The 20,399-nt window shown below is 56.5% G+C and overlaps 1 protein-coding gene across 2 annotated transcripts; it reads left to right on the forward strand.

Annotated features, from left to right (window-relative positions):
- The first annotated feature begins 7,102 nt into the window (after positions 1-7,102).
- LOC120238885 (coiled-coil domain-containing protein 201-like) lies at positions 7,103-15,313 on the forward strand. 2 transcript variants are annotated; one of them, XM_039242952.1, is made up of 3 exons: positions 7,103-7,393; positions 12,791-13,267; positions 13,826-15,313. In XM_039242952.1, exons 1-3 carry the CDS (start codon positions 7,178-7,180, stop codon positions 13,934-13,936), a joined length of 804 nt encoding a protein of 267 aa, XP_039098883.1. In that variant the 5' UTR covers positions 7,103-7,177; the 3' UTR covers positions 13,937-15,313. The 2 variants fall into 2 exon arrangements, with proteins under 2 accessions (XP_039098883.1, XP_039098884.1); XM_039242953.1 differs by having other exon boundaries at positions 14,631-15,313.
- The last annotated feature ends 5,086 nt before the right edge of the window (positions 15,314-20,399 follow it).

Consider the following 20,399-nt stretch of genomic DNA (forward strand, 5'->3'; position numbering starts at 1 on the left):
GGAGGGGTGAGGCAGGGCCAGCGGTGCTGGTCAGAAGAGAGTTCCAGAAAGGTCCAGGGCTGCAGGCCCGGAGACCAGAGGCCAGCACTGAGACCCTCCTTCTGAGGGCTGGGTGCCCCTGCCCGTCTGACCTGTTACTACTGAACCCAGGAGCCCAGGGCCAGGAGAGCAGGGACAGGAGAGTGGGGACCAGGGTTTCCTATAGACCTGCTGTATGCAGCTGGCACCAAGCCATGCTCACCAACGTTGCCAGAGGACCCTCCCCGGGATCTCATTATTGGGGATGAAGCCTACTTTGGCCATCACAGCCTGCAAATGTCAGGTGTCAGGGAGGGTCACAGACTCCATGTTCAGGGCCGATGGGGTATATTAGGGAGGTGGGTAGAGTGGAAGGGCAGTTTGGGGGTACACATGGGAAGTGATCTGTGTGGAACACTTCCGTCTACCAGGAAGGAAAGAACTTCACCTCGTGAGTCCTGGCCACAGGGAGCCACCCACCGCACCTGAGGGTGGGGGACACTCTCTGCCTGCACTCCCAGGGGCAGGTGGGGCGTGAAGGGCACAGACCCCACGCATGGTCTTTGCCAGTCCCTTCTGGACGCTGCATGCACATTGCCCTCTGTCTGCAGGAGCTGCGGGGACGGGTGTCCCCTGCTGCGTCTAGGACTCAGGGCACAGCCCACAGGCATGTCGGGGAAGCTGCCGACCTCCCAGAAAGACTGTCTGCACAGGCACCTTCATGTCCATGTCCTGGCCCACCGTGCCACCTTCCTGGGCCTCAGTCTCCCCACCTGTGAGAGGGGGGCTGCGGCCCCCACCCCGAGCCGCAGCGTCCGACCCCACAGAGGCAGGGGCATCACTAGATGATGAAACCACACAAGCTCTTCCGTCACCCAGTCCGGCCTCCATGCCGCATGCCATTTACTCACCAGCAGCCGGAAAGTTGGGCAATCCGAGCTCGCAAAAACAATGCCAGGGTCAAGGGCGAAGTCAGACTTTCAAAGGGCGAGAACGAGGTAGCCCAGAGGCCCCTTGCAGGCAAGTTGTTTTCAACATGCAGGGTGGAAAAAACAAAAAACGTGCCGTGTTCCCAACCGACACCGGGGATGATGTAAATCCATGCAAGCCCCCGGCCAATCCCGTCCCCTGAGTGTGAAGGGCACCGACCTGACAGTGAAGGTACACCCACACCCCTGCTAACCGAGGTGGGGAAGTGGCCTGGTTCCTGTCACGTCCACACAGCCCACACCCTAGACACAGGGGCTCACTGGAGAGCCCGAGGCCAGCACCCCGGGGGCCCCGGGGAAAAGACAGGGCTTTCCTGGGACATGGCGGGCACCCAACCCACATGCACAGCCTGTGTGCTGCTGGGGTACCAAGTGCCAGGCACATGCACGGTACCCAATCCTGTTTGTTCCTGTGACCTTCTGAACCCAAGGGTCACAGGTAGACCAGCACCCCACCCCCGCACCTGGGGCCTGGGTGGAGATGCACATTCCCAGCCCCACCCAGACCCTGACTTGGGGCATGAGTGCCTCGGGAACCCTGGCGCTTCCTCCAGCTTCAGCTTCCAGCTCAGAAAACGCCCCTCTGCTCTTGCCGAGAGGCTGCCTGTGAGAACCGGGGCGCACAGCTGGGGAGGGGGCGACAGACAGGAGAGTCTGTGCGGCCGGTGGATGGGTGGGCTGTGTGGGGGATCCGCAGAACTCTGCAGGAGCCGTCGGACCCCCAGCTCGACCTGAGGCCGCCCCCCCCCCCCGCCGCGGGTGGACTCCCGACAGACCCCCAGCTGGTCCCAGCCGCAGCCCTCCCCGCAGGTGGACCCCCACTGGTGCTCTTCAGCGCCCCGCGCATACCTGGGTCCTCGTGTTCGCGGAGCCTTGACGGTGATTTCCTACAGCTCCTAGAAGGTCAGAAGCGTCTGTGAGTCCGATGCGGAGAAAATGCGGCACCAGACAGGCCTTGGGAACCCCGGAATGGGGGGAGGGGGAAGTCCCCCGCTCTGAGCCCTGGCCTGGGGCCCTCTCTGCACCCACTCACCTGACGTTGTCTACAGCCGTGTCAGAACCTCCATGGCCAGAGTCCCCTCCCCAGGCCCGAGGACCCGATCATGGGTCGTGGGGCCTCGCCAACCCCCAGGCGGCAACAACGTGGGTACTGGTGCGGCCAGGACTGAGGGGACACAGGCCTGCCAGCCCCCCCTCCAACCTGCCCGCTGGGCGCTGACTCGTGCAGGAAAGTGGGGCCCTGCTGTATTACAGTCTCATGCACCGCGCAGACCTCCCCCACGTCACGGCGCCGACGTCCCGGGGAGGCATCTCATGGGGGTGTCTCCCCTATATCACAGCGCCGACGTCACCGGGGGGGCATTCCTCCCCTCCCCCCCGTCACAGCGCGGACCTCCCAGGGGCGTCTCTCCCACGTCACCGCGCAGACCTCAGGGGGGTGTCTGCCCCACGTCATGGCGCGGACCTCAGGGAGGCATCTCCCCCACACCACTGTGCCGACGTCACGGGGCGTCTGCCCACGTCACGGCGCTGGCGTCACGGGAGATGCGTGTCTCTCCCTGTCACAGCGCGGACCTCACGGGGGCGTCTTGTCCAAGTCACGACGTGGACGTGATGCTCGCACATGGGGGTACCGTGGCCCTGGTCACACTGTGCACTCCATGAGTGGCATCACGTTTTCGTCCCCACCTAGTGTTGACGGTATCTTGTTTTGGGCGATTCTAACAGGTGTTCGCTTCTACCTCCTGGAGCTAACTTGCGTCCCCAGATGACGTTCGATGTGGAGCAATTTTCCTGTGCTTGGTTGCTATCTGTTTATCTTCTTTGGGGAATGTGACCACGGCCTTTGGCCATTTATTAATCAGGTTATTTGTTTTCTTGTTTTTGAGTTTTAAGAGTTCTTGTAACATTTTAGGTAATAGTCCTTTATCAGATTGATCTTCTGTAAATATTTTCTTCCAGTCTTTGGCTTTTCTTCTCATTCTCTTTGCATTTTCTTTCAAAGATCAGAAGTTTTAAATTTTACTGAAGTCCCGCTTCTGCATTTTTGCTTTTGCGGGTCATGCATTTGGTATTGAAAAACCCATCGCCATACTCAAGGTGATCTGGGTGGTCCCCATGTCACCTTCCAAGAGTTGATAGCTTTTCATTTTAAACTGAAACCTAAGCTCCATTTGACTTAATTTTTGTGAAAGGTGTAAGGTCTGTGTCTAGTTTCATTTTTTTTGCGTGTGGACGTCTAGGTGTTCTGGCGCCATTTGTTAAAAGATTTATCTCTGAATTGTATTTATTTCCTTTGCTCCTTTGTCCAAGACCAGTGGACTGCGTTCACCGTGCGTCTGTTTCAGAGCTCTCTAAACTGTTCCATTGCTCTGTTTGTCTATTATTTCAGCAACACCCCTCTCTATGCTCTAAATGCATGTATTATAATTACTGTAGAGTCCTGAAGTCAGGCAGTGCCAGTCCTTTCTCTGTTCTTCTATATTATGTTGGCTATTCTGGGATCTTTTGCCTCTTTTATTAAACTGTAGAACCAGTTTCTCAATATCTAGAAAATAACTTACAGCAACTTTGATTGGGATTGCATTGAATCTGTAGATTGAGTTGGGAGGAACTGACATCTTGACAATATTGAGTGTTCCTATTCATGAACATGGGATACCTCTCCATTTACTCACTTATTTGATACCATCCATCAGAGTTTTGTAGTTTTTTACATATAGATCTTGTACATGTTTTGTTATACACATGTATTTCATTTTAGGGGTGCTAATGTAAATGGTGAGTTTTTAATTTCAAATTCCACTTATTCATTGCTGGTGTATTCAAAAGGGATTGACTATATCCTTGTACCCTGCAACCTTGCTCTGATCACTTATTAGTTCCAGGAGCTTTTTCATTGATCCTTTTTGTCATCTGGAAAGATGATTTTATTTATTCCTTCCCAATCAGTATACATTTTATTTCCTTTCCTTGTCTTATTGCATTAGTTAGGACTCCCAGCGTGATGGTAAAAAGCACTGGTGAGAGGGGACATCCTTGCCTTGCTTTGATCTCAGTGGGAAAGCTTCAAGATTCTCACCATTAACTGTGTTAACTTAGGTTTTGTTTTGTTTTGATTTTTAACTTGAGAGAGAGCATGCAAGTGGGGAAGAGGGGCACAGGGATATATATATGTATAAGTATATATATGTATATATGTACATACATACATATATATGTGTATATATTTATATATATAAATATATATATCGAGAGAGAAAGAGAGAAGAGAATCTTAAGTAGGCTTCATGCTCAGTGCAGAGCCTGATTCAGGGTTTAATCCCACAACACTGAGATTGTGACCTGAGCCAAAACCAAGAGTCAGACACTCAACCAACTGAATCATCCAGGTCTCCCTTAGTTTAGGTTTGTATAGGTATTCTTTATCAAATTGAGGAAACTCTCTTTGTTTTTTTTTTTAATGTTTTTTATTTATTTCTAGGAGAGAGAGAGAGAGAGAGACAGCGTGAGCAGGGGAGGGTCAGAGAGAGAAGGAGTCACAGACTGAAACAGGCTCCAGGCTCTGAGCTGGCAGTCAGCACAGAGCCCGACGCGGGGCTCAAACCCACGAACCGCGAGATCATGACCTAAGCGAAAGTTGGACGCTTAACCGACTAAGCCACCCAGGCGCCCCAAGGAGGAGGAAATTCTCTTTGATGCGATGGGCTACATTAGATGATTTTCAAATCTTTTTTTTTTTTAGTTTATTTATCTTGAGAGAGAGCATGCGCACAAGAAGGGGAGGGGCAGAGAAAGAGAGAGAATCCCAAGCAGACTCCGTGCTGTCAGCACAAAGCCCGACATGGGGCTCAAACTCATGAACCCATGAGATCATGACCTGGGCTGAAAACAAGAGTCAGACACTTAACCAACTGAGCCAACCAGGCACCCCAGCATAATTTCTTCTTAAATATTCAGTAGGATTCACCAGTGAGCCTGGCACTTTTGTTTTAGAAGGCATTTTGACAGTTTATCTTTACAAATTTGAATAATTTTAAAGCAGTACTTGTGCTACGATATTTTGCACTTATTTGATTGCTAATGAAGTTTACAGGTTTTTTTCTTTTCTGTGTTGTTTTACAAAAAGTACCAGTCATTTGCCTCTTATTTACAACCTGGGGTCAAATGCAACTTTGAGCACATTTGTTGTGTAGAATCTGTTCTAGGAATATACATGTTGGATATGGGATAGTAAAGTCAATGGGACATAGGACTAGATAGGAATGGGGCTTAGATAGAAAGTTTATTATACTCTGGGTCCTAGAGACAGAGACACAGCATGCCACATGGGGCCACAGGGAGGCACCAGCGTGATCAGGAGGAGGGGAGAGCCGAGCCCATAGTCCTATCAGAGTTTCCATGGAAAAGGCAGAGCAGAACAGGCAGAGTGGTTTAGGCTTGGCTACTTTGAATAATTCCAGCAGGCTGTAAGCTGTAGGGTGTCCCCAGTTGCCTGGCGCCTGGCCCTGGAGTGATGAAGCCAGAGAGAATTGTCCCCTGGGGATTCCCTGCACGTGGTCATAAAGCTCAGCGCGTGGTTCTCACTGTCCCGGGCTGTCTGCATGTCTCGTCCAAAGCCCACAGCTTCAAAGTGACAAGAGCCAGGCTCTGAGCTGGACTGTCCAACACCAAGAGCGTTATTTGCACCTGTGTGGAAGGCTGCGGTGTGGCAGGCCCATGGGCACGTGCGTATCCACAACTTGGACTTGAATCATGCCCGAAATCAGCCTTGGCATGGTGAGAGGTGTCCAGCTCCGGGCACTGCACAAGGAATGTGCGGGGCCCTCGGCGGGGACCAGGAGCAGGGCCTGGGGCCACCTCCTCCACAGACTGCCTAGACCCCCACACTCCTCCCCAGAGGGCTGCCAGTGCAGCAGTGAAGGGTGCTGGTGACAGGTGATGCCTGGGTGCCAGACTGACATGACCCTGGACACACTCTGCAGGTTTCGAAATTGTTTTTGGTCACAAACACAAAAGAGCCTTTTGCTGCACTCAAAGCACTGTGCCCAAGTGCCAGGGGGTCAGCGCACACTTGGGAGCCAGGAGCACAGGGGACACAGGCAATGGCCTGACACAATGAGGAAACATCAGGGCATTGGGATGTCAGGGCAGCCCCACTGGGTTCACTCCAAGACTTTAAACAAACTCTTCCCTTTTGTGGCCCTCACATTCCCCATGGGGAAAATGATGGCCTGTACAGGGTGAGGTTTTTAAAAATTATTGCTTACTAATTATATGTTACTGTTAGAAAAAGTGAAACGGATTTCAGTGATGTTAAAATTCACCCATCGTCTGACCACTAGGTCCTACCAGCATTACTATTTCTGTGAATCCACAAAACGGTGAATCTTTCTCGGTTCCTGCAAGGCCGACCTGGTGTGGAGAACGAACTGTGGCAGAGGTTGGTCAGGTAGGCCCTGGCCTCTGCCTGCCCCGCCCCTGCCCCTCAGTCCCACTCCCGGAAATGCTTGTGGGGGTGGAGGGGGGTGGGCTGGGGTGAGGAAGAGGGGTGAAGAGGGTAAGGGAGTATGGTGGAGGGGGGTAGAGGGGGTAAGGGGTGAGGTGGGCTGGGGTGGAAGAGGTGGAAGGGGGATGGAAGGGGGGTGGGGGAGTGGGGTAGAGGAGTTAGGGAGGTGGAGGGGATAGGTGGGAGTGCATGGAGGGGGGCTAGGGTAAGGTGGGGTGGAGGGGTGTGGGGTTGGGAGTGGAGTAGGGGAGAGGGGTATGGGTTAGGGAGGTGGAGTGAGGGGATGGGGGGATGGAGGGCTAGGGTAAGGTGGGGTAGAGGGGGTGGAGGGATAGGATAGGGGAGTGGGGTGGAGGGGGTAAAGAGGTGGGGTGGAGGGGCTGGGCGCAATGGGGTAGGGTGGGGTGGAGGGGATAGGAGTAATAGAGGGGGTAGGGGCTGGGGGGAGCTCCCAGCAGAAGCGCTAGCACAGGCACCCAGGAGCCACCAGCAATGCCAGTCCCGGGAGCCACCAGGGCTCATCAGCACCCGGTGCTAACAGCCACCCATCTCTCCACTTCCTGCCTCCGTACACGGGGACGCGGACCTTGCCTTGGGCGCCAGGGTGAGGCGGTGGTGTCCACTGCTAGCTCACTGTGACGAGGCAGGCAAAGCACCTGGCATGCAGGTGCGCACGTGGGTGGCTCAGGTTCGGGAGTCCACGGGCCCCGCGGCCAGAAACGCACACAGGTGTGGGCGGAACAGACCAGGTGGACGCCCTCGAGGCTCAGCCCGGCCGCGCTGCGTCCTGCGCCTGCGCTGCCACGGGGCCGCTGGAGGCCACGCACAGGTGGGGTCCCGCTTCTCGTGCAGAGGCGGGATGGAGCCCGGAGAGCAGGTAGGCGGTTGCGGGGGTGGGGGTGGGGGCGTTCGGGGTGGGAGTCACTGCGCATCCCCCTGATGTGGGGCGCCTTGTGCTCAGACCCAATGCGCCTTCACCTGACACATCAGACAGGTGCAGAGTCCTGCACCCCTGTCCCCCTCCCCCAGCCTGTCCGGTAGGCCGGGTCAGTGTCGTCCTTATGGGGAGGCCCGCAGGATGCCCGCTCCATGTGCGCATGGAAAAGGGGGCTGCAGGACTGGGGAGGGTCCCCAGGGAAAGTTAGAGCCTGCCCTCCAGAGCAGCGGGCTGTGGCTGGGAGGGGACCCCCCAGGACACTCCCAGCTTGCCTGGTTCGCCTCTCCAAACAGGCGGGGACCTTTCTCCAGGCTTGGTCCTGCCTTCATTTGCAGCTGGTAATGTCCCCTGGTGTGGGAGTAAGGGGCTACACAACTATGGGTGGTCCCTGTAGCCCCCCTTCCCCCACCCCCCCAGGCTAAGGATATTTCTATTTTCTCCTAGAAGGTTAGATTTGTAGTTTTCCTCAGTTGGGGGTTGGGGGGGTGGGAAGCCTGTTCTCAAAGCGTAATGACCTGTCCTTATCAGCATATGAGAAAAACGTGCACGTATGTATGTATACAAACAAACATCTGTTAAGGGTCTTTGCGTGTTTATGTTCAGTTTTGGTTTTTTCCTAAATCTGAGGAACTTTAGCCTCTTGTTTACCTTTCATGGGAATGGTGGGCTGTGTGTTTTCACCAAGTACATCCTCTGTTTTTCTTTGCAGAAGTTTCAAATTTTATATTTATTTTAACTTCTTTTCCTTTATGGCTTCTTTGTTGTGAGTTCTCATGAGAAAGCCTTACTTCTGACAAAGTTACAGGGAAATCACCTATATTCCCTTCCAGTGCTTTTATAATTGTTGTTGTTGTTGTTGTTTTTAACATTGTCCATGGAGAAAAGAGGCAGAAACAAAATAAAAGGGTTCATGGGGGGTGGGAGGAGGGAGTCTCAGAATTGTAGTTCGGGATCAGCCCAAATTGTGTCCCACCGGGGACAGAATTCAGGGGGTTTTAAAGACAACAGGGAATGCTTGTCTATGTTTTTTAGAAAGAATTGTGATTGGCATTGGTGGCTGAAAACTCAAGTTGGCTGAACAGAATCGGTCCCAAGTCTCTCGCAGAGCCAAGTCCATTATGGTAACACGTTGCAGGGCCTCGAGCCCTTGGAGTATTTGGGGTTTGGCGCCATTCAAAGTTCATGGTTTCACCGTGAGAATTGAGGAGGAGCGTGAGGCCCCCCTCCTGACAGGCTCCTGGCTCCGTCTAAACCCCTTGACATAAACAGTCCCATTTCATTAGCCCCCTCACAGCCCCTTCTGTCTGGAATTTGTCCTGATGGAGGATAGAAGAATCCAATTTGTTTCAGATTTTTCAAACTTACTCTGTTTTTTTTTTTCTAGTAACCTATGAATTTTTAAAGAGCATAATACTCATAATACCCTTGTCATTCATTTTCACGTGGGGTACGAGGTAGGGATGTGGCTTTGCTATTTGTTTTTTTTTTTCCCCTGAGTGGCCAACCTGTCAGAGCAACTACAGCAGTGAAAACAACTCCCTTCCCAGGCAGAGGCCCCAGATGTGTGTCTGGGTCATCTGTGCAGCCTCAGTGTCCCTACAGATGGCACGGTTCTCCTGAAAGCTGTCAACCTCACAGCATCATCTTATTGAATAGGTATCAAATTGTTCTCCCGGAAAAGGGTGTCAACATGCCGTCGTTGATTGGTTCTCTGTTCACTTTCATGAACAGGTTAGTTCACAGTGACTCCTGCGAATGAGAAAGCACGTCTCTATTCCCTGGGATTGTCCTTTGAGTGGAAGCCCCGGCCTGTGGTCACACCCCACGTCCACCCCACATCCGGTCCCTGTGCGAAGTAGCGTGGCCTAGTGTTTGCCTTACAAGTGCCGATTACCTTCCATGGGACTTGGGTCCTTTCTTTCTCTCTTTGATCTACCAGGGGCTACAAAAATACATAAACAAAACATGGGGTAGCCTCCATGACTAGTTTATTTCCGTTTCTCCGTACGTCTCTGTGGAGTTCGCTCTGTGTCGATGCTACGGTATCTGCCCAAAGGTAATGATAGCAGGAAGGCATTTTGGCTTTTGTTTTTTATCACACGGTGGGTCTGTCTCAGGTCTTGCTTAATGTCTTCTTCCATTTTTCCATGCACTCGGCCTTTTCCAGCGTTAATTATCGGAAGTGCTGCTCGTGCTTACTCGGTCCCTCCCTGGCTGGCCCTTCCCGTCATTCTGCCTCAGGTCTTTCTGAAGCCCTCTGTCTCTAGGTGGCTTCTTGGACAGGCTGTGCACCTGAATGTGCTCTCAGACCCAATGCCAGCCTGCTGGTAGGCAAGCGTATTCCGTTTGCCTTTGACTCCAGGGCAGGGGTGCCTGGACTTTGACCACCAAAGGAGACGTGCATGTGGGACATAGGTGGCGAGGAGATGAAAAGGCAGTCACCGCTGCTGGTCGTTAGAGCCCACGTCCGCCGCCAGAGAGCACTGCTCCTGTTAGGAAACAATGGTTAGAAGACATCCCCTGAGCGCTGGGGAGGATGGGGAGCACCTGAAGTCCTCCTGCACGCCCGCGTGACCCAAGGACCCGGCAGCAGTGCGGAGAAACGGCTGACTCATTCTCTAGAGCTAATCCAGTTCGGGCTGTTTGAGTTCACATCAATCAATTTCTAAAGGTTTTGCTAAAGGAAACAAGGTGCCAGGAGCAGCCTGAGAGCTCCACAGTCAAAGGTCTGGACCCAGCCCCCTCTCAGCTGGGTCACTCCAGCCTGGCTTTCTGACCCAGGGGCTGGGGGAGTGGGGAGGTCTCCCGCGTACATGGGGGGAGCCAGCCTTGTTTCCTGTTCCCAGCACAGCTTGCGCCTCCCCCAGCCACCCGCCGATGGACTCACCTCCCAGGATGCTCCGACTGCTCCCTGAGTCAGATCTTGAATGTCCTGGCACCTCCACCGAGCACATGTCTGCAAGACACAGCCCCTCCCCCACACCGCACCTGCACAACCTCTCCTGCCCTCGCCTGGCTCCAAGCCCCTGTGGGAGATTCAGACCCCACGTGCCGCGCCCACACAGTTTATCCAACGTGCCTCGTTCAGAGAGTCAGTCCCATGGAAAATGCTCCGTGATCCTGCACCCCCATGTGTAACGGGATTCTATTTACAAAACAGGAACTTCTCTGCATTCAGGACCCATATTCCATGGTGTTTGTTCTGTGTTACAAATAGCTAACGGAGCAGGACTGGAGAAAGGTTGCAGTTGGACTTTCTAGTTTTCCCTGTTTCTCTACTGTTTGGCTTTAACCAGGACGGCCCCACGGGAGACCCCAAGCTCCTGCCAATGTCTGTCATAAGCTGCTTGGCGCAGGTGTGATTTGTTAGATGGTAAACGAGGGCGACGGTGCGGCCTCCCTCCCCTGCAGCATCCTGAGTGGGACTGGTGGTGGAGGCTCTTTCTCCCAAGACCTCAGCCCTTTACTACTTCAGCGTTGTCGGAGGCTTTCAGCCCCGCCTCCCCCAAACGCTACCAGATGCACACATCACAGCAGGGACTCAAGGACCACAGAGTGGCAGAGTGGCATGCTTGCCGCTGGCGCTGTTCACGCCCTGTGCGGAAGCCAGCGGACACGCTGCTGCCATGCCAGTGGTGCCAGCAGGCTCCTGGGAACGTCAATGGCGTTTTGTCTTAGAGATTTTATACACTGCTTTTTTAGAAGAGTTCTACTTCCTTCCGCACCCCATGCGACAGCGGCTTTCTTAATGGTTTAGGCAGCGTTGTCGGCAACGAACGCTGTGACCAGAAACTGCTCTTCCCACCACCGAAAACACGCATGGGACTGTCCCACTGAGAGGGGACTCAGCTTGGGGGTGAATAGTGACTGGTGCTGCAGCGATCGTGGCGGTGCTAGCACCTGCTCAGGGTGATGTGTTCCTTTCCTTCGGCTACGTGCCTGGGGGTGGGAGTGCAGGGGCGTAGGGTGGAATTGCAGGGGTGTAACGTAACTCTATTGGTAACGTTTTTATTGTTAACCTCCGCACTGTTGTCCAGAGCGGCTGCACCAGTCTGCATGCCGACCAACAGCGCATGCGGGGTCCCTTCTCTGCACCCCCGCCAGCACGTGTTGTTTCTCGTGTTGTTGATTTTAGCCACCCTGACAGGTGTGAGGTGGTGTCTCATTGTGGTTTTGGTTTGTGTTTCCCTGATGATGAGTGACGTTGAGCATCTTTTCATGCATCTGCTGGCCATCTGTGTGTTGTCCTTCGGAGAAATGTCTGTTGTGTGTCTTTCGCCCGTTTTTAGTTGGATGATTCGGGTTTTTGTTCCTGAGTTATAGGAATGTGCCTCACGTACTTTGGACACTATTCCTTTATTGGGTTTGTAGTCTGCTAGTACTTTTCTCCATTCCATACATGGGATTCAACTCCACTTTGAACATTACCTGGCTTGGTAGGAGATTGGCTAGGTTCAGTGCAGTGTTAATTAACAGCATGAATTGGTATGTATTTAAAAGACACACAATAACTCCTTACAAAAACCAAACTGCTCAATCTGTCACATAGTTTTGATGTGACAGTTTTTCTTTCTCTTTTTTTTTTAAAGTTTGTTTATTTTTTGAGAGAGAGAATGAGTGGGAGAGGGACAGGGAGAGAGGGAGACAGAGGATCCAAAGCGGGGCTTGGTGCTGACAGCACAGAGCCCGATGTGGGGCTCGAACTCATAAATCGTGAGATCATGACTTGAGCCAAAGTCAGACGCTCAACCAACCAAGCCATCCAAGTGCCCTACATGACAGCTTTTCAAGGAGCACTGTGCAGACCATGGCCTTATAATAACAATAAAACTATTTGCCAAGTACAGTGTGTCCACATCCAGAGAAGGCTGTGAGCATAGGAGTATGAGGGGTTCTGCTGAGGATTTGTTCTGGAGCAGAAACTGGCCCTGACAAAGCTACTGCTGTAGGAGAGGCAGACCTCGGGCCCCAGGATGGGGACGCTCAGTGTCCCCACCCCTACCTGACACGCCATCACCTCTGCCCAGACTCCTGCTCTTTTATGTTGAGTGTACATGTTAAGCTGATTTCATTGACAACATTTTGTAGTTTTCTCCTGGAAAAAAGTGCCTTTACCTAAAGGCCGTCTGTTTCAGTTCTATCATTAAAACCACATTTTGACTGGTGCTTGGGTTTGACCAAACAGCAGATGGGGCCAAGCTTGAGGAGTGTGGCCAGCCCTGCGCTGGGGTCCGGGTCCGGGCAGCGCGCTCCCCACTGGGGGGCAGAGGGTGTGCCCGCCGGAGGCTTGCCGCCATGACCTTGTATGGAAACGACCTCCGTGCTCTGGTTCCACAGGCTGCGGGGCTGGGGTCCGCTGCGCAAGATGAGGCTCCTCCTTCAGAGATGAGTCAGCCATCCCCGAGAAAGGTCCTGAGGCACAGCACCCCGCAGGAAGCCACGCCCTGCCTGCACAGGAGGCCACCGGGCTATGTCCCCTACTGCCCGGGAGGGAGCCCTTTGGCTGAGTCCCCGGTGCCCACATGCCTCTCCTGGAGCCCCCCGTCCGCCCAGGCAGGGCCCGGCTCCATGGCCACCCTCCAGAACCTGCAGCTTTCTACCGTGCAGGCCTCTGGGGCAGCCAGCGGGGGGCCAGCAACCGACTCGGACCCCTGGGCTCCCGAGGAAGATCCGCCCACACCCACTTCTGTCACTTGGAGGCAGCAGCAAGCAGAGTCCGGTGGAGCACGGAGCCAGCCTCCACACTTGAGGTTGCCCGGGCTGCCCAACACCACAAGGAAGAGAAAGAGGGACCCGAAGGAGCTGGTAGCTGTGGTAGGACTGTCCCCGACCTGACCCCAACCCCATCCCTGTGTCCCTGACACTGTGTCCCCAACCTGACCCCAACCCTGTCCTTAACTGTGTCCCTGACCTGACCCTAATCTTGTCCCTGTGTCCCCAACCCTGTCCCTATATCCCCAATGCAGCCCTATCCCTGTGTCCCCAACCCAACCCTGTCCCTGTGTCCCTGATCTGGCCTTGTCCCTGTGTCCCCAACCCTGTCCCTCTGACCTGGCCTTGTCCCTATGTCCCCAACCCTGTCAGTGTCCTGTCCCTGACCTTGTCCCTGTGTCCCCAACCCTGTCCCTCTGACCTGACCTTGTCCCTGTGTCCCCAACCTTGTCCTTGACTGCATTCCTGACTTGACCTTGTCGGTGTCCCCAACCCTACCCCAACCCTGTCCCTGACTGTCCTCAACTGGACTCTGACCCTGTCCCAGATCAGTCCCCAACCCCATCTGGAGGCTCAGGGTCCCCTGGAGGTGGCTGGTGACTCTCAGGAAGGGAAGGCAGCTTCCCTTCCCTCACTGTTCAGGCCTTTCTGATGTCCCAGGCCTCCCCAACCTGCTCTGAGGAGTCACATGACCCAGGTGTGGAGCATCTTTGCCCCCCCCCCCCCCCCAGTTCCCGTCTGCTCTCCAAACTCTTGAACATGCTGCCATAAAGCCTCCTGGCCTTCTCGGGGTAAAGCTGGTGGGTGTAGGAAGCTGTACGCTCTTTCCTTGTGGCTCAGTGTGCACCTGGAGCCTCCCTCCATGCTCCCCTGGTCCCCAGGGCCCCATTCCTGCTGGGACCTCTGCTCCCTGGCCCACAGCAGCTTCACCCTGTCCTCTGATGCCCTTGTGTTCTAGAAGGTTCTGAGAAGGGTACTGGGGGGCAGCGGCTGACCCCGGCTGTCCATGTCTTCTGTGACCTGGCCCCTGCATGCCTCCCATGTGGTCTGGCTCACTCTCCCGCCCCCACTCTGCTTTCTGAGCCCCCTCTCATTTAGAAGCAGGGCTCATCCTGTCCCATCATCTCCCCCACCCCTGCTCCCCAGGTCAGGGAGCCTCCCTGCCGCAGGCCTGGAAGGTCTCCGGTATGCCCCAGGCAGGCGGTCCCGGCACATGCCTGGCCGGCCCCACAGCCGCCGCTCTGCAGCCTTGTCAGCCCCAACTCCCGGGACCTTACCTGCCCCCCCTGCCCCCACACCAGGACACGGCCCTCTGAGCTGTTGCTGGCCCAGCACGTGGGAGCAGACGGGCTGGAGGACCAGGAGCCGGGGGGCGGGGCTGTGCAGCTGCATGGGCGCCTACTGGCCATACGCGGCTTGTGTCTGGCGATGGCCAGGCCTCCCATGGACGACTCTCCTCCCATAGACAGAGCGCGTGAGGCAGTGGGAGACCCGCCTGCTCCAGGACATTGAGGAGGCCACCCAGCATGAGCTCACCATCGAGGACGACTGAACCCGGTGTTGGGCCAGGAAGCGCTGTGCTCTGGGGCTCCCATGGCCACCCCTCCATCCCCCTGTCTGCACACCCCATCTCAGGGCTCCCCGGGCCTCACCCTGACTGCTTCCCTCTCTGCCAATGGAGGGAGCGGGTGTGGACAGCACAGGGGCTTCCCACCCCCCGGGGCTTCCTCAGGGCCACCCAGGGAGCAGGAAGACAGTGTGCACGCACGTAGGGACCGGGGAGCGTGGCGACCCGCTCGCCCGCACAGGGCTCCACATGCATTCTGGGCAAGTCAGACTCCGTGACACTCTCCGGGAGGCAGTTCTGGTGGTTCAGGCACTGGTGTCATGGGGGTGGGGACAGTTTAACTGCCTGCAGAAGCGCGGGGGCGTCTCTGCCCCATCCCGGTGCAGAGCTGGGGTCCCACCAAACAGATGCAGGGGTGCACACCCTCGTGCTGTGGGGATGAGGGAGTGGATGCCTGCGGCCCTTCAGCTAACACAGAAAACCGCAGGGACCTCCCCGTCCAGACCGCCTCCTGCGCATTTTTGTGTGACACCTCATGGTTATAAATACAGAGCCCAATCTAATGAATGTGTTCATCCCCACTTTAATTTTGTTAATATTTATTTTTGAGAGAGAGCGTGAGCAGAGGAGGTGCAGAGAGAGAGGGAGACACAGAATCCAAAGCAGGTTCCAGGCTCCTAGCTGTCAGCACAGAGCCGGATGCGGGGCTCGAACCTACAGACTGTGAGATCATGACCTGAGCTGAAGTCGGACACTCAACCGACTGAGCCACCCAGGCATCCCTAAATTCTTTGAATCGTCTGAGCAAAGTAAGGGTATTTTTAATGTGGGGTCTAAAAAAAGCATAGGTTTGAAACAATGGCCAGGAATCCCGGGTAGCTGGGCCGGGACAGCGCCTCCGGCATTCATTCTGCATCAGGAACTATCTTCATTTAACGTGAGACTTTGAAATCTGGACACCTTCTAAACATGCACAGTTAAGTATTCAGAGGCTTAGCAACAGAGAACACCAATCACAGATGTGTAGAGATGTGGAATGGGATTTTTTAAATTAACAAAAGGAAAAAGCAAAAAAACAAAAACATTTAAAAGCATGATGATGAAACAAGTTCAAATGTAGCAATAGTCCTGTCTTTTAAAAGGGGCTTAAATTTCCTGGTTAAAAAAGAGATTCTTACTTTGTGATCTTTTTAACCCCAGCAGGTGGCACTGGAGAGCCTGGTTACCCCGAGGGGGCACGGGGCGCTCGGCGCTCGTGGGGGCACGGGAGGGGCTCTGGGGGCCGGGGAGCCACTGCTGGTGTGTGCAGTATGCGCAGCGTGATGAGGGCGGGTGTCTCCCTGTAGGTCCTGGAGGCCATGCCAGGCCCGGGGCCGCAGGAGGAGACAGGACACTGCCTCAGAGGAAGGACCTCAGCACCGACGTGGAGGTGCTCCTGTCCTAGCCACACGCAGAACTTTCAGGGACGGGGATGCACACAGTGCGGGAAGCAGGTGTGAAGGCAGAGATGCGCCAGACAGCGGAGTGGCGTCAGGCGACAGCGGTGACATGAGTGTCACAGGCATCCCCAGTTGTGACCAAGGACAGCATCTGCCCAGCCAGAGGGGAGCCCTCCTCCCTCGCCTGCGTGCAAATCAGCGAGTCATCCTGAACCTTCCCTCTTGATATCCCCGTGCCCACCAGCTGCCACGGGGTTCACGGATGGCCCCAAACAGGGAGTCCCTGCCCAGCCTTGGAAGGCGACCTTGGGCCAACCTGCGGGTTCCCACAGTGCCTGCTGCTCACGGTCCTGCAGGCCAGGCAGTTGGGAGATCCGGACAGCAGTGCGGCCGGTCCTGGGGGGCCCTTCATCCTGCGCAGGCACCAGCCTCACTGTGGGGAGCCACTCTCGGGCCTCACTGCACCCGGACCACCACCCTGCAGGCCTAGGCTGGAATTTGGGGAGGGGACAGTTCAGTCCCTGCCAGGCCTTCCTTGGGACACAGGTCCTCGCGGGTGTAATCACGGCGAGGTTGAGGAGAGGACATCATCCTGGATTGGGGTTGCAGTGCAGACGCGCAGGGAGAAGCCTCAGCGGGCGCGGTGGGTGGCCTGGGCCCAGCATTCCAGGAGCCCTGCCCAGTAGCTGTGGAACCAGGACCCAGGCACCCCTGCCGTCCAGTGCAGATGAAATCTGTGGCCTGTGGGCGTGTCTGCAGCTGATGTGGCAGGGACAGCAGAGAAGGGGGAGGGCAGGTTCTGAACACAGAAGAGGCGCCTGGGGGAGCTGACTGAGCGAAAACGTGGAGGCATGTCCCACGGGGGGACCACTTGGTGCCGGCTGGGAGTGACGGGGGTGCAGGGGGAGGCAGTGGGGAGCCTGTGTTGGACAGAGTGGAGCGCCCGGTGGGCCCTGTTCACCTGCACGAGCTGGGGGCCCCGCAGGGTTCCAGCACAGCTAGGGTGTGACAGCTGGCACCCGAGGACCCGTGACAGTAGCTGGGGGAACGCAGTGGCTGGCATGCCTCGGGGCTCCCGCGGGACGGAGCAGGGGCGGCAGCCGGGCACAGGGGCTGGGCAGAGCCGGAGAAGGCAGTGGACGTAGGCCAGGGAGACAGAGCCAGCAGGGTCCCCAGTGGCCAGGGCTCCGAGACAAAGCCCAGGGGCCTCCCTGTGCGTCCTGAGCATTGGAAACGGGGTCTGCTATTTACACCGACTCTCAGGGTCTCGGGCTCTGTGGGATGTGCCCAGCCTGTGCCACAGGCTCTCCAGGGCCTGTCCCTTCTCTCCCCACCAGACACCTGCGGTCCCTGCATCAGCAGTAGGAGGGGCTTCCTCGGACCGTGGCATTAGCTGTGTCTCGGCAGAGGGTGGCTGGGGTGGCTGCTGGCAAACCCTCCCTGACACTGGTCTGCTGCCTCAGGGCCTTTCCTGCTCACCCCGACCTTGGCCTGACAGCCTGCATGGCTCAGTTTTAGGGAATGGCAAGGCTCAGCCTGTTGATGAGGCCCCTCCACTCCCTGCTGTCCCCTCTGACCTGCCTTCCTCGGGAATCCCCAACCAGGGGGACACTCACAGGTCTAAGGAACCCCACGCGGTAAGTCATCTCCCCAGAGACTCTTGCTGGGGGCAGAAACCTAGCCACCCGCACTCCCAGCCACCAGCGGAGGGGGCACTGAGCCCAGGCGGGGGGAAGCTGCCGTCCCCACTTCAGGCAGCGAGGCAGGAGCAGGCTCAGAGCCTCCCCAAGGCCACGGGGCTCTCGACGAAAACTGCCACAGAGTATAGTCAAGCAATTTTTTTCCTTTATTTTTGTTAAATAAGATTCCAGAAAGTGTAGTGCAAACACCCTGTAGAAAAGTCACAATTAAGAAACGTACATTCACGTTAACTTCTCAGTCTGTTCACCTCTTTGTTAATAAAAATAGGACCAAGTACTCAGTTCTTTGTCTCGGTTGAACAATTTCGGAAAAGACCGGAAGGTACGGTGTGGGGCTGACGTAAAAAGAGACCCGTATTGATTATACAAATCTACTGACAGACGCTACCCAGTGACCGTGAGCCAGCGTCTCTCCGACCTCGTCACCTGGTTCTGTGTCTGAAGAACTGTTCCCGGGTGAGCTCGTGGGCGGAGAGTGCGTCCCCTGCCTGCCCACTCCGCCTCCCAAGGTGGGCCACGGCCACGGCTGGCCGGACACGGAGGGTGCGGGGCTCACACCACCTCAGCGAGTCAGGAAAACCCCAGGGTGGGCTGTGGGCTGATGGTCGGCAAGAACGGAAGCTACTGTAAGGTGGTGGCGGTCACGTGTTACCTTCCTCGGGCAGGGGGGTGTGCAATCGTGAGGCCAGGGTGTGGGGGAGGAGGGGCGGCCGGGCTGGGACTCGCCCCGGGTGCGCTGTGTCGCAGGGGTCTGTGGCCAGCCGGCAGATGGCCCGAGGTGGGCCCGTCCCTCTGTGCATGCTGTGAGGTTTCAGGTTCAAAGTGGGGTTCACACACACAGGGGTATCACGGCATGCAGTGCTGAGTGCGCGTGGCTTATAGGCCCACACTTTGTACAGGGTGAAGGCAGACCAAGGGGCCCCAAAGGACTGACGGTCCGGAGGTTGAGCGCCCTGGGGTGTACAAGAGACGCTGTGGGCTTCCTCGGGTTCCCCGTGGCTGGGGGACAGTCCCCTGAGACGTGTGCTTCGTGTCCAGGGCCCGGGTTGGCTGGGGCTGCTGGTGGGAGGTAAGAATCGTGTTCTGGCTGCTGGTGGGCCTGTGGCCCGCGCCGTGGGGGGGCAAGAGCACACAGATGCAGTGCTCGGGGGCAATTCCCGCAGGCCATCCCGCAGGCCGCACACGACTCGTGAGCCCGAGGGGGCAGCCAGGGCTCGGGGGGCTGGCCTCGGAAGGCTTCCGCATTTATGCATCTGTCCCCAGCAGGTGGTGCAACCCCTGTGCCTCCGAGCTGCCCAGAGGCTGAAGGGGTTGGTGCCGGGGAGGCTGGGGACCCCGGTGGCCTGCGGCTGCCGGTTTCTCACCCGCCTCTGCCATTCCTGACATTCTGCCTTCCACACGTCCCCCGGGGAACTCTGCCCTGGCCGCGCTCCAACCTGTAGGAGGTACCCCGGCCGCCCACTGCGGGCCAGGAGCATGAGGCACTGCAGGACAGAGCGGAGACAGCCTTTGAGGGTTCACGTGACCTCTGTCCAGGACTTGGGGGACCCTTGGCTGCATGTACATGGGGAGGCGTGTGTGATCTGGGGGTTTCTGGGGACCCCCGTCCAGAGAGGCCTTGCCGGAAGATGGGCAGCCTCCCCACTGCTGCAGGAGGAGGATCTGTGTTTTCTCAGGATGGGGTGGGTGGGCACGACACAGATTTAGGACAGAAAGGGATGGAGGCGGGATTCCTCAGGCTAGCCTGGAGTGACCCTGGGGGGGTCGGCTGTTGAGGGACACACAGCGCTCTGCTGGGAGAGCAGGGTGCCCAGGAGAGGCTGACACGTGCCCGGGGCACAGCCACGGATGGCTCTATCCAAACCAGCAGTGTCAGCAAAGAGCTTGGGGTGGGGGTGGGGGGTTGGATGGAAAACCAAGGACTTGGGACAGACAGGCCCTGCCACTCTGTGCTGTGTGACGTTGCTCAAGCCAATAACCTCTCTGAGCCTCAGATGCCTCACGACACTGTGGGGGCCGTAACCACGCCCGCGTGGCGGCCAGCAGGCACAGCTCGGGGAAGGGGCCCCGAGGGCCGCCAAGGAGATGGGGTTTCCTTCCTCTGTGGGCATGGGGAAAAGTCCAGATGTGTTTTCACCCCAGCCTTTTCCATGGTTATCGGTGCAGAAACTACAGATTCCAGTGATGCATGGGGAGGAATGCATGGATGGCATCAAGGAACCGAGGGTCGTGTCCAGAATGACCTCACCTGCCGGGCATGGCTTCCCCTGTGGTCAGCGCACTGAAAACCGAGAACATCACCCAAGAGGACCCTGTGCATGGACATCTGTCTGCTCGGCCACGGGGCAGCCGATGACCTGGTCTCTGGCCACGTAGCCAGGAGGCAGGCAGCCAGGCAGGTGCTCCCCGCCAGCTCCTTGCCCAGAATGCCTGCTCCCACACCTGCACCCACACCTGCGCCCAGGGCTCCCTCCATGGCCTCCAAGCACAAGGAGCCCAACAACCCAAACCAGAAACCACCACCGACC

This window comes from Hyaena hyaena, unplaced genomic scaffold (assembly GCF_003009895.1).
Source record: "Hyaena hyaena isolate Hyena2069 unplaced genomic scaffold, ASM300989v1 scaffold_218, whole genome shotgun sequence".
NCBI lineage: Eukaryota > Metazoa > Chordata > Mammalia > Carnivora > Hyaenidae > Hyaena > Hyaena hyaena.